The sequence below is a fragment of the Cyrtonyx montezumae genome, unplaced genomic scaffold (genome assembly GCF_038088225.1).
Source record: "Cyrtonyx montezumae isolate F1298 unplaced genomic scaffold, pur_monq_1.0 scaffold_15, whole genome shotgun sequence".
In the NCBI taxonomy this organism is placed as follows: Eukaryota; Metazoa; Chordata; class Aves; order Galliformes; family Odontophoridae; genus Cyrtonyx; species Cyrtonyx montezumae.
This window is the reverse complement of record NW_027071881.1, coordinates 3,642,572-3,655,616: the sequence shown is the minus strand read 5'-3', so window position 1 is coordinate 3,655,616 and position 13,045 is coordinate 3,642,572. Positions and strand designations below refer to the sequence as shown.

The 13,045-nt window shown below is 47.8% G+C and overlaps 3 protein-coding genes across 5 annotated transcripts in view; 1 reads left to right on the top strand and 2 right to left on the bottom strand.

Moving 5' to 3' along the window:
• Positions 1 to 718, bottom strand: part of ZZEF1 (zinc finger ZZ-type and EF-hand domain containing 1) — a 54,304-nt gene extending 53,586 nt beyond the window's left edge. For 2 of the 3 annotated variants that reach the window (XM_065731725.1, XM_065731726.1), the window contains exon 1: positions 265 to 718. In XM_065731725.1, the coding sequence (XP_065587797.1) occupies positions 265 to 609 (345 nt within the window). In that variant the 5' untranslated portion in view covers positions 610 to 718. The remainder of the gene's footprint in view (positions 1 to 264) is intronic. The other variant, XM_065731724.1, reaches the window with a different exon arrangement.
• A 176-nt stretch (positions 719 to 894) lies between these two features.
• Positions 895 to 3,839, top strand: LOC136045694 (neuferricin). Its single transcript, XM_065731756.1, has 4 exons — positions 895 to 1,138; positions 1,262 to 1,402; positions 1,978 to 2,164; positions 3,566 to 3,839. Exons 1-4 carry the CDS (start codon positions 895 to 897, stop codon positions 3,777 to 3,779), a joined length of 786 nt encoding a protein of 261 aa, XP_065587828.1. The 3' UTR covers positions 3,780 to 3,839.
• A 3,233-nt stretch (positions 3,840 to 7,072) lies between these two features.
• ANKFY1 (ankyrin repeat and FYVE domain containing 1) overlaps positions 7,073 to 13,045 on the bottom strand; it is a 30,008-nt gene continuing 24,035 nt past the window's right edge. The window contains exons 20-25 of the mRNA XM_065731735.1: positions 12,820 to 12,967; positions 12,475 to 12,565; positions 11,487 to 11,611; positions 11,154 to 11,300; positions 10,608 to 10,698; positions 7,073 to 10,161 (exon numbers count right to left, since the gene is read on the bottom strand). Of these exons, the coding sequence (XP_065587807.1) occupies positions 10,029 to 10,161; positions 10,608 to 10,698; positions 11,154 to 11,300; positions 11,487 to 11,611; positions 12,475 to 12,565; positions 12,820 to 12,967 (735 nt within the window). The 3' untranslated portion in view covers positions 7,073 to 10,028. The remainder of the gene's footprint in view (positions 10,162 to 10,607; positions 10,699 to 11,153; positions 11,301 to 11,486; positions 11,612 to 12,474; positions 12,566 to 12,819; positions 12,968 to 13,045) is intronic.

The window sequence follows — 13,045 nt, the reverse complement described above, 5'->3', positions numbered from 1 at the left end:
GGGATCCCACAGGGCGGTTTTAAAGAGAAACCACACAACGAAGCACAGCAAACCGGAACCCCCTGTAGGGCACCGACGGTACCAACGGGGCAAACGCGGCACCGAACCGCTCCTTCTCGGGGTTACCGACCAACGCCCGCTCCCAGCGCGGCCGCACCGCCCTCTGCCCCTTCCGGGCCGCGGCTGCCGGGCGGGGCCGGGCCGAGGAGGCCGCACAGCGCTGCCCCGCTCGGGGATCCCGGCTCGGGGATCCGCCCCGCTCACCTCCTCGCTCTCCCCGCGGGATCCGGCCGTCAGGCGGGACACGCTCTCCAGCACCTCGCAGAACTGCTCCAGGCTGACGGCCTCGTCGCCGCGGCTCAGGCGCTCCTCCAACCAACGCACCAAGGCGCCGTGGTGCCGCGACACCAACGACTCCGGCAACGCCGCTTCCCTCAGCCGCGCCGTGGCCTCGCGGAGCCGGGCCTGCTCCAGCAGCACCTCGGCGGGCGGCAGCGGAGCGGCCGGGCTGGCGGCCGGGAAGGGAGCGCCGGGCTGAGCCGCCGCCTCCATGCCTTCCTCGGCTCCCTCCTCCTCCTCCTCGCTGCTGTGGCTCGCCGCCGTCCCCATGAGCCGGACGCTGGGCAGAGCCGCTCGCACTCCTCTTTCTGCCGCTCCTCCCTCCGCCCGGCCCGGCTTAGTCAGCAGCTTCCCGCCCGCCGCACCTGTCAGCGCCCGGCCGGCGGCCGCTGCGCCACACTGCCGCCAAGCGACGCCCGGCCCCGCAAAGCCCCGCCCCGCCCCTTTACGACACCCGCCGTAAAGCAGCGCGGCGCTCTACGCGCCCCTCCCGCCACGCCGCCGTCAGGCGCCGCGCAACGCTGTCGCGAAGCCGTCGCAAAACGCGGCGGCGCCATGCGGCGGGGTGCGGCGGCAGTGGCCGCGCTGTGCTTGGGCGCCGCCTGGCTGCTGGGCCGCGGGTTCGATCCCCGCGCCTGGCTGCGGCCCCGCGGCCGTGTGCTGAGCGCCGCCGAACTGCGGCGGCACCGCGGGGCGCGGGGGGATCCCGGCCTCTACCTCGCGCTGCTGGGCCGCGTCTTCGATGTGCAGCCCGGCCGCAGGCACTACGGCCCCGGCGGGGCGTACAGCGGCCTGGCAGGTGGGCGAGCCTACAGCCGGGAGAGGGAGGGGGGGGTCTGGCAGGACTCTGGGTCTCTCGGAGGTGGTGGGGCCTGGCGGAGCGCAGGGGACCCCAGGGGTGACAGCCCGTTGTCTGCTGCAGGAAGAGATGCCAGCAGAGCGTTCGCCACCGGAGACTTCACGCCGTCGGGCTTGGTGGATGACGTGTCTGCGCTGTCGCCAGCAGAGATGCTCAGCATCCACAGCTGGCTGTCCTTCTACAGTGCCAACTATGCCTGTGTGGGTAGGTGGCTGCCAGCAGCGTGTCACCGAGGGTACGGAGCCGAGCACTGTGCTTACAGGAATTAGGAAGGAGGCAGCAGGGATGCAGAGGTGCAGGGAAAGTTTTGGGGAATGAGGTGGGAAGGCTTCTGTGTTCTGCAGCTGAAACTGCCATTGACTTGGTGGTCTTCAGAGTCGCTGAGCTTGCCCTGTGTGGGCATATAACATTGGTAAGTTGCTGTGTGATCCTTGAAGGGAAGGGAGGTAAGCACGGTTCTGTTTCAAAATGGAGCCACTGCAGAGCTCCTCTGGTGTAGTTCTTTGTTTGTTTTCTTATTTGTCTTTAAATAACAAAACAACAAACAAAAAAACAACACATAGAAATTAGCCACTTTCACAGAGTCACAGAACTGTAGGGGTTGAAAGGGACCTCTGGAGATAATCAAATCCATCTCCCTGCTAAAGCATGTTCCCTGTAGTAGGTTACACAGGAAAGCATCCAGATTGGTCTTGAATATCCCCAGAAGAGGAGACTTCACCACCTCTCTGGGCAGCCTGCTCCTTGCCCAGAAATGTTTAATTCATTTTCTCTCCAAGGGAAGCTGGTGGGCAGATTCTACGATGAAAATGGGGCACCAACAGAAGCCCTGAGGCAGGCTGAGGCTGCAATTGAGGAAGGGCTGAAGTTCAAAGCAGAAAGTGACCAATGGAAGGAGCAGTTTCCACCCTGCAACTCTGAGTGGAGCTCTGCCAAGGGCAGCCGATTCTGGTGCTCCAGACAGAGGTAAGTACGGCTTTCCTGCCATCGTGCTTGGGCCCTTTGGAGCAGAGCATTTCTGCCCCTTTGCCTTTGTCTAAGCACCCACAGCTTTGCCATAGCAGAAGTGGCACTGAAGGTTGTCTCAGATCATTTAGGTGAGGTCTGGTGGCTTCTGCACAGAAGGGCTCAGGTTAGTCCTGATGCTGTGCGTTCAGCCAGCCCACCAGGAGCACCACCAGTGCTTTTCTCCACTCTGCCAGCATTAGCTGTTGCTGTGTGAATTAATCCCCTGTGCTGGTTCAGCCACAGCTGACAGCCTCCACACAGCCTGGAGGAGCACACTGGGATGGTAAGCATCTTCCAGTGGGAGGCAGCACAGGGGGAGTTCTGCTTAGTGACAGAGAGCAGCTAAAAGAAAAATCAAGACTCATGCTGATCACTGACATCCTCAGGAATTTTATTTCTGAGGCAAAACCTTCTACCACACTGGAATCCAAATGAGGTTTCAGAAGTTGCCATACGTGCACACAGTCGTCCCACACTCAGGAAAGCAGCTCAGGAATCCCACTGGGCTCAGGCAGGTTTTCTCTCCTATCATGAATCCAAGGATCAGCTGCTGTGATTTGAGGTTTCACAGCCTGTCTCACAGGGTAGTGCCACAACAGTTCTCTCTTAAAGCCACATAAAAATAAGACTGAACTTTAAACAGCCGTTCCCTACTTGTCCTATTTAGTTGTGTGCCACTCTTGGATTAGGGACTACTTTGTTTTAAGCTGAAATCATGTCACAGACTGCACTGGGAAGTGCTTGGACTTCACTGTGAGTACACAAGGTACACCAGCACTGCGCATCTCGCTTTTGTTCCTTTGAAGGAATGAGCTTGGTTGCAGTTGCAGTCTTAGGACCAGGTACTGTGTGGCAGTTGCTTATGTGTGAGTTTACAGGCTTAAAAAAAGACAGTAATTAGGGGAACAGACAGGGCTTGGCCCATAAAGAGACACTATGAAATACTTGAAGGCTTTTTTTTTTTGCTTTTGCCCTAGTTCTCAAAATCACTGTGTTCACAGAAGACAAGTAGTCATCTGCAAGCTATTAGCTACCCCAAAAAAGGCATTTTTCCATTAGGCACCCTGTGCTACATACTGCCATGATTCCTTTTCCCTTAATAGAAACAACAAAAGCAGAAGTTGGTCACTCTCAGATGGGTCAGCAGCACTGGTAAAACCAAGTTCAAGCCACAGGTTTCAGCTGCTGAATGGGTGTCAGAAGGCAGTGGGACACTGGGAGCACTCTGCCTCAGTGTGCATTGCTACTCTCCCAGCCTATTTTGAATTTTTCCTTACGTGACCCTTTATTCACCGGAAGCACCCCACGGCTCTGAACTGGGTTTTAGAATTGTAATTTATTTTAATTGTCCATTCTCAGTGGAGGAGTGAACAGAGGCTGGACCGGCGTGCCCAGGAAGCTGTACAGGCCTGGCTCCAGGGGAAGCCACTGTGTGTGTGTGAGAACCAGCGGCCCTCCGTGGGGGCAGGAGGGCTCAGCCCAGCACAGCAACAGAGGCGACCTGGATAACCCCCACCTGCAGGAATACGATGGCTGCCACCCGTGGGCTGAGCAGTGCATCCTCAGCTCGTGACCCCACGATCAGAGGGAGCGAGGGGGGCTCCAGGGAAGCACTGTGCCTAGGTGGGCACTTCCAGCTGTCTGTGCCAAGGGAGCAATGGCACTTTCATGTTCTGTGACTTTTAACATGGAGAGGGAGGTGGGAGAAGAGGAAACACTTGAGCCAAGCAATAGGTACTGGTTAAAAAACTCTTTGCTTAATGCTTTTTTCCTACAGTAGTTTTACATCTGGGGACAAACTGTAAGATACACAGCCTGAGCTATACTTAAAAATGTGTTTCTTGTATAGTCGGGAAATAGATGCTTGTGTGCACAGTGTGTTGTGCTGTAAGGCAGCGAGGTAAGAACTGCAGCAGCATCGCTGACTTCAGTTTATGCACAGTCCTCCAATGGCACCTGAAGTCTGCTTACTGCTCCTGCCCCTTCCCAGACACCTGCTTTGCCCTCAAGAACATAAAGGCAGCAGGGAAAAGCCTGACTTTCTCCAACAATAGCAGCAGCATCCAGAAACTCGTGCAGTTCATACACAGGCTCTGCTTATCGGATCCATGGAACAGAGAAAGCAAAGGTCAGAGCTGCATTTCCTCATTTAATGTTTGTAGTAGATAGTGAGCAAAGAAGACAGCAGCCACCACCTATGGGGATTACTACTTTAAGTTGACCTCACCATCCTTGCTCTGTGATTCACTACTTTACAGCTACCCAGCCCTGCAGTTTGAACTCGGTGATGATAAAATCCACGTACAGTATGACCATCCTGATGTAATTTGCCTGTTTCCATTCTGGTTTATAAACTCCCAACTTGTTACGTGTCCATCAGGCTGTAACCCTGATGCATCCTTCAGGTGAGCTGGGCTTTGTGACAGTGCATCTATTTCATCACAGCTGTTGAAATCCACCCCAGAAGAGCAAGACAGACCTCAGCATGATTTGTGTAGGCTGAAAAGGACAGGGGTCTATGGGCTATGGATGCAGGCTGTGGGGAGGCAGCTGCAGTCATTCCTGGAGGCTGCTGTGAGAGTGGGTTACTGGAGCAGCTGCAGCCTCAGGGGAGGCACTGGGATTAACTGCAGCCCAGTAATGAACAGAGCTCAGTGCAGAGCTGGGCCAATTCTAAAGGCAACTGCCACCTATTTATAAAAAGCTGGGAAGCATTTATAAGCTCGTAAGACTTATGAGCTATAACCACTCCTAAAGAAAACCTCACGAAGCTAATTAGTTAATAAACCAGTGGGATCACAGGAGGTTCAGCAACATTCCTTAAAAGCAAGAATAATCACTTAATTGCAGCAACAACAGGAACATGTTACAGCACTGTTCTCTTAGTGTTCAGTGATGCTACAGCTGCCATGGGGGAGAACCACACAGCAGTTCTAACACATACATGCTTACTTTAATACGTGGTGTCTTTCTGTTTTGCTTTTTAACGTGGTTCTGTTATTTCTTTTCCACTGCCCTCTGTAAGAAGAGCCCTAGGGCCATTTTGGGCAGAGGCAGGAGCTGTTACTGCTCAGCACTGGAAGTTTTATGTAGGTAGATGGCAGCAGAACCAGCACACTGTTCAGCTCCTCAGTCATCCTTCCAGAACTGAAGTGCTGCCACGGGCTTGTGCCAGCTTTGGGATTGAGCTGAGCTATTAATTTCTGCAGACGCTGCAGGAAGGGCTACAAAGCAGTGCTTCCCTGTCTCACCTCAATGGAAGCGTTATAAAAGTCAGCGTGTTGTTTGCTTTGGACACATGCCTCATTGCGGGGACTTGCATTTAGAGGTCACCAGCACAGAAAACTTCAAATTACCCTCAAAAACTCAAATCAGATTACGATTGAATCAAGGGACGAATGTCTTTAAAAGCAACTTCAGCAGTTACAGAAATTGCAAATGATTAAACACCACAACATTTTCTAAGTGCCAGGCTATGAGAAGCTGGATTCCTGAGGAAGGTGCCAGCTGTAGCCTCCAAGCACCATTCATGCTTTGTACTGAGGACTGTTCTTCCCAGCAGAAGTAATGCTGAAGTGCTGAGGGGATGGACTCAACCTTAAGAACCAGACAGAAGTCGGGGAAGCTGCTGGAAGAGAGCATGGCACAGTTTAGAAATCGTGGTGGTGTTAATTGACAGTGAGGTTGGGAAACTAATTCACAGCTTATTCCTGAGCTTAGTTGGAAACAGTATGGGAAAAAGATTCAGTCTTGCCCCAGGAATAAGTCATCTATTAAAGCAAACAAGGAGACTCCCTTACTGACCTGAGATGCTCCAAGATCATCTCATTCCTACTATTCTCATTCAAAAGCTCAACTAAATTCTCCTGTGAGGGGGAAAACAATCAGAGAGGGTCAAGTAAAGAAAGACAGTGCTGAATAAAGCTCACAGCTCATCCCTGGTAGCTGGTCTTTTTTTTAAATTAAGAATAACGTGTCACAACCTCAAAGTGGCTTTGGTAGAGCTTGCCACTGCTACTTTCCTTTTTCTGGAGTGAAGCTGCAGCACTTGCATGCTCCTCGTGTTCCTCAGAGAGAGAAGGGGCCTGCCAGCACATGACTGCACAGGAATAGTACGTTAGAGGCAGCTCAGCTCTACCTGCCCATGGAAGTTACAACACTACCGCCTCGTGGCTCATCAGGAACGGCAGCTCAGAGCAGGGCAGCTGTCTCCACAAGAGACAATACTTTCTCAGCAAGGTTTCCACATCATTATTTAGTTATGCATTTTATTACAAGTAGAATTATTACACAACAAAGTAATGCATATTGGAAAAATACATTTTTACAATGACTCCCAGACAAACATCGCAGATAAAATGCCATTGTTGTAAGACTTCCTTTTCTATTCCACAGAGGCTAGAAGGTTCAATTACTGATTTAAATCACTCATACAAGCTTTGAGTTAACAAAGTTTGCTGCAGTATTCAAACTGTGCTGGTTAAAGGAAAAGGAGTAGCCTACTAAGGAAAGAATCCAGCCTGGGCCTCGCGTGTCGTGACAAGTTCATTTTTAAGCACTAGGTGAGAAGTTGTTCGTGCCATCGATGTCCAGCACAGCAAGTCATTAAGGCATCTGTCAGCTTTCAGCAAGCAGCTCGCTACACTGTCAGTACCTTTCACACTAATGATCTCACTCCACTTCGTGGTGCAAAGCAGCGATTACACCTTCAAAGAGATAACGAAGTTGAAGCCAGACCACATTTTGTGCTTGTGTAGAAGTGCCAGATGACTTCAGAAGGAATCCACACTCGGAACAGAGCTCCAGGATGAACTGCCACAGGCCTTCGTGCAGCCCTGCTCCAGAGCCCCAAGCCTGGGCTGACACCACTACTTCCCACGGACACCTCCTTTTCTCCATACCCTTCTGCTCAGTCCTTGGCAGACTCAAGTCTCCAGTTAATAGATACCACTTAAAGACAGCAGTGGGAAGAGGGGTGGGGTTTTTGGTCACAACTGCAGTATGCTACAAAAAGGAAGTGCATTTCCTTACGGAGATAGAAATGTGCTGACCACTACTAAATTAGCAAGTGCCTCCATTCACAGTTTCTCCTCTGCAGTGGAGCATTGCCAGCAGAACTCCAGAAGAATCTGAGATCTGACGTTTCAGACCAATACTATGCAGAATGCGTGAAGGACTGAGCCCCACCAGTTGCTTGGTGTGGTCAATGACTCAAGCTGAAGTTTGAGCTACACGAGAACTGAAGTGGGATTTTGGTTCAAGTTGTGAGCTTTTCCCTTTTAGCTCTGGCAGAAAGCTATATAGAGTTGGCTGTAAGGAAACTATCACAAAGGCACTTTAAAAATGATCAAATTTGCTATATTGAGTTGCTTTGAATTTAAATGAATGTTCCAGACTGTGTATTAGTTTATCCATACTCATAACTTGGCTTGCAGACTTCAGTAGGAAAGATGAAGCTGGTGGAATACTGGCTGGAAAGGGCAAATGGAGCATTAAGTACAGTTCCCCAGATCCTTCCCAAAGCTTCCTGCAGTCTTATTTCATTCTCTACTCTCAGAAAAGAGCAACTAGCCAGCCTTAAACTTATGTTCATTTTAACTGAGTTCTCATTAAGTCTTTAAAAAATATATTTAAACAGCTGCTTGGTTTTTTGGAATAGAATCCCTGTTAACTCTTCCATCAGGAAAGTCACTGAAAAGGTAAAATCTAATTGCCAAAGCACTTCAGTGTTGTGGAGCTTTCCAATTTAGATGAAGTCCATCAGCTGCAGCCCTCGAAGGACACTCCTCTACCCCGAGGTTTGAGTCTTTCAAGCACTGCAGCTCAGATCCAGAAGAGAAGCTAACACGATCACATGTGATGCACTGTAGTCAGGTATTCTGTATCCTACTACACTCTCCAGCAATCTGTTACCTTTCATTGCCAGAGACTTGCAGTCAATGTTATTTTGAAGCACAGAAAGACAATGACTAGAAAATCTTTTCCACAATCTATTCCAACAAGCTGTAGTGTGCAGTGAAATGCTTCCAACACCATTATCTCCCACCTCATTCATCTAAGCATAAAATGCAACTGATGCTAGAGATGCACTACTTATATTAGGAATGGTGCTACACAGACCATTTGCATTACACAGGGCATTCTACTGGAACATGCCAGCAGCAGACATAAAATAGGGAAATTTGTATTGCATCAACCATTACTCTTTTCTAGTGTTAAAAGAGTGAGATTCCAGTTATATGCATATTGGAAGATCAAAGTGCAGATCAAGTGAGACGAAGTGAAATTCACTGTGCAAACGATAGTGTTTATACCCTCTCCCATCATTTCTTGTACAGAATTGAGAAAAAGCCTCAGGCAAGTCTCCTACAAAAGCAGCAGTCTGGTTTATCATCTCATCTAACTCTCAAGAGCAAACAGAGCAATGTGTCACTATCTTCTCCACATCGTACACTCCATACACCAGTCCTGAAGTAAACACGTACCAGTTCATGGAACAGAGGTGAGGAATGTCAAGTTCAGTCTAAACTAGGTTGATCTCTTAGGATGAAAAAAGCCTTAACGTGGCACGTAGTTCTGCTTAAACCCACATTTTCTTGTGACTGAAGCCTTGTCCTTCCAAACCACAACCTTGTTTATCAGCAGACTGGTTTCCTAGACAATGTGGCATAAGCATTTCACAGATTCAGCATGTTTAAAGAGAACACAACCAGCTTAGATTAAAATACTGCAGCATAACCCAGAAGCCCAACCCTCCACTGCCAGTTCAGCATCCTTCCCTCAACACCAGAGGTTTTACATTAACAGGAAACGTCCAAGTACTCTCCCACTGCTTGGCAATCGTGCTCAGACTGCACACAGAGACACACCATATTCTGAGTTTACTGCCTCTCCTGCAGCAGTTAATCAGGGTCTCCAAACCAAAGGAAAGTGCTACCCTCCCTCATGGAATTCATAATGCACTTCAGCATTTATTGCTGTATGGCGAGTTGGACTACTTAACCAGTTTTAGTGTTTCTCCATTTAGCACAAGCTTCGGCCTTTCAGAGCATTTAAGGTCATTTACACATTTCATGAATTGGAAGGACTAGTCATGGAGATATGAAAGTGCAACAAAGTAGGCTTTGACAGCTCTAACAGGTATGAGCAAGAGTATTTACAGTCTTGCACTTCTCTTGAACATGCTAACACTAATGAGGAGGTATCAAGATGTGGATCTGCAATTCTGACTGCTTTGCATCAGATGTAAAGCTTTCTGTTGTAAGGCCACAATTATTGAGCTATGCTTAGGACTAACTCCCAGTTTTGAAGAGTTTCTTGAAATGAACAGTGGTTGTAACAGCTCAGTCTAACTTCACAAGAAGTCTTCTCTAGAGAAAGGGAAAGTTAATCTTTAAGACAAAGCAAAGGAAGATACCTGGTTACCCTGAAACTTAATGCCATCTCTACTAAGCAGCCTGAAAGCAACAGGACTTAATAGAGTTGCTCAGTGCAAAGCACCTTCTCAAGGACAGACCTGTTTTATGTCAATTCAGAACACCAGCCTTTAGCTTCCACACCCCACGGCAACTAGAAGAGGGTCTAAATTACTTTGTCACTTGGTTTCAACAATCCACTCGAATTCCTAGTGAAGTCTATCACAGCCCAACACATTTACAGTCATACAAAGTCATTTATACCAGAATATAGCATAAACAGGGTCCTTAATTAGTTCAGTCTATTGCAGAAGACATGTATAGGCCTCCTCTTCCCTATCCAGAGGACTTGTAAGCAGAGCTGCTGTCAGGAACACAGACTGGAAATCCCTTTACTTAACAGCATACTAGGAAACTCCTCCCAGAGTCAGGACATCAAAGCAGATGTTGCAAACTCGAACGGGTTTGTTCAGATCAAATTTTATGATAGGAATCTCCTTTGTTGAGCACTTATGGCAGAGCAGGCGTCCACAGTGTCGGCTGTTGATAGAAAAGGGGTAGGAGAGAAGTGAGCTCTCTCTCAGTGAGTACTGGGGCTTTATTGCTGAATGTCTTTTCACACTGATAACATCACTACAGAAGGTAGAGCAGCAATTGAAATGCTACTTTTTGTCACCTCTTTCAGAGCAAGTCAGCCCCACTAATGAAAGCAGGCACTGGAATCTTCTCCTGTCGTTACCTCTGACATAACTTCTCATTTCCAGCAAACCCAGGATAATCTGAGTGCATGAGCTGCTTAAGATATGATTTTAACCAGACTGCAAATCAGACCATAGCTAACTAAACCAGTGGAATATTTCAAATGGATTACTGGTTTTACTAAGTTAAAACAAAGGCTTCTGAAAGCACCAGAAGGAACAAGACAAGCTACATTTGGAATAGAAATCTGTTTCCTTGTAAGCACAGCAAGATGTGTCACACATTACCAGTGATGCTTTCTTGTTGTGACTCCAAATTTGGCAGTGCACTCGTAGCAGTTGGAGCCATCACACCAGGGAGGTTCTTTTGTCAGCATATCTGTTAGAGGTAAAAATGTGGAGGTAAAATGTGTTTGACACCTCTTGAATGTAGTGTAACATTAAGATGACTTTTTCCACAGTTTCAGATGGCATTTAGTAGAACTGACTACTCTTGTAGTAGCTGTCATCTTGTTTGCTGAAATATAGTCACTGCAATGAATATAGCACAAGTTATGAAGTGGTACTGAGTTTTAAGCTACGTTAGATCACTGCACCAGCCAGCATTCTCTTTGAACATTACCCTTCTGGAAAAACTGACTAGTTTGACAGGGCTTCACTGGGTAATTTTTCAGTTTATCATCAGCAAATGAGCATTTCTATCCTTCACTGAAAGCTTTAGAACATTCAGAAGTCCAACCCTCCTAGAAGCAGTGTTGACTAACAGTGTTCTTTCTCCCACCAAGGCATCTCAAATGTAGAACCACCTTCCAACTGTAGCAAGCACATACATACCCAGTAATCTAAAGAGAAGCTGTTTTGTAGCAACTTGGTAGTTGAAGATATTGACTCCCTGATTATTGTTAACTCCAAGACGAGCCCCAGCTCTCACTATTGCGCGGCACAAGTTAGCATTTCCCTTCATATACGCCAGTAGGAGCACTAGAAAACAAAAGCCAGACACTTCAGCATCAACTACATGGAGTTCTCATGGCTTTGCTTAATACAAAGGCAGGATCTTAAGTTTCAGTGCAACATTTTACTGTAATTAGCGTACTGTAACCCATTAGTCCAGCTTAATGTGACATGAGTGACTTCCAGGTTTAAGAACTGTTCAGTCTCACCTACCTGTGTTTCCTTCAGCATCAGGTTTGTCTAGAGGATATTCTGGCATACACTCCAAGAAGAGGTCACAGATGGCTGCTGCATTATCTTTCCCATATTGTCCCAAAATATGCATTGGTGACTGGCCTCTAGGGAGAAGAGTTTATTATCCCAATCAAAGTCTGCTTGCAACCACACTTATTCGAGTCTGAACTAATTTTCTGAAACAAGCTCTTTTCATGAAACAAAGCTACACCTGTGTAGTTGTACACGATGTGCTGAGGTCTTATTTCATGCACGCCAAAAAGAGGAAGTTATTCTCTATACTACTTACATACAACAGTGTCTGCAGAAGTTCAGTACTTCACAGTAGAAGTAATTTAAAAACACAAATATTTGGCTTTGATTACAGAATCTAAAACTACAGAATATCCCAAGTTAGAAAGGAGCCATAAGGATCAGAGTACAACCCCCAGCTCCACAAAGGACCACCCTAAATCCCAACACTAGATGTCTGAGAGTGCTGTTCAGGCACTCTGTGAGCTCCAGCAGCTCAGCACTATGCCCACTGCTCTTTGCTGAAAAACTTTTCCATAATCTCCAGCTTGATCCTCCCCAGTGTAGCTCCATGCTGTTCCCTCAGCTCCTGTCACTATAACCAGATTGCAGAGATCAGTGCTGCTCCTCTACTCCGCTGCACAGAGCTTCAGGTCACCCCAAGGCCTTTCCTCAGTCTCCTCTAAGCTATGGAAACCAAGTGCCCTCAGCCACTCATACATCTTGCCTTCTAGACCTTTCAGAATCTTTGTTGCCCACCTTCAGGCACTCTAGTAGACTTGTCCTTCATATATTGTGGTGCCCTAAAATGCACACAGTATTTGATGTGAGACCACAGTAGCACAGAGCTGAATAGGCCAATCCCTTCCCACAACTAGCCACACTGTATAGTGTCCAATGATACCAGCACACATCAAAAACAAATTCTTTAGCTTATTAGAACTACAATAGTTACCTAATATTAAAGGCTTCAGCATCTACATTGCATTCTGTGAGGAGGACACGGATATTGTTCAGACGGCCATGCATCACTGCTAGATGAAGAGCTGAGAAAGAGAAGAAAAGCTTCAAGAATTTGAACAGTTCAATGTCAACAGCAATTCCACCCTGACAAAATTAAGTAATCCTTCTCTACATTCCCACCTTCCTTCTCCAAAATTCCTGCCAACTTTGTTTTCTTGGACTGTCCTTCTCTTCATCTTCGAGAAGTAAGCCCATTCAACAGGCTTCCTCTGCCACTGAGTTATTAGCACACCTACTGAAGTTCTGTACATCTACTTGAGAAATTTCAGAAATTTACCATTGTTTCCATTTTCATCTACAGCTGCAAAGTCTACTCCATTCTCCAGAAGGACTGAACAAATGGTGGGCAAATCTTGCTGGGCTGCTAAGTGAAGAGCAGTCTGACGATGCTTTGTCAGTTCATTCACCTGGGCACCTGCAAGCAGCTGTCAAGATGCAAGAAGGAATATGTTCAAAGATGTTTTCCAGGGCTATGAGCCAACAGTTTGTTTCTGTGAACCAAC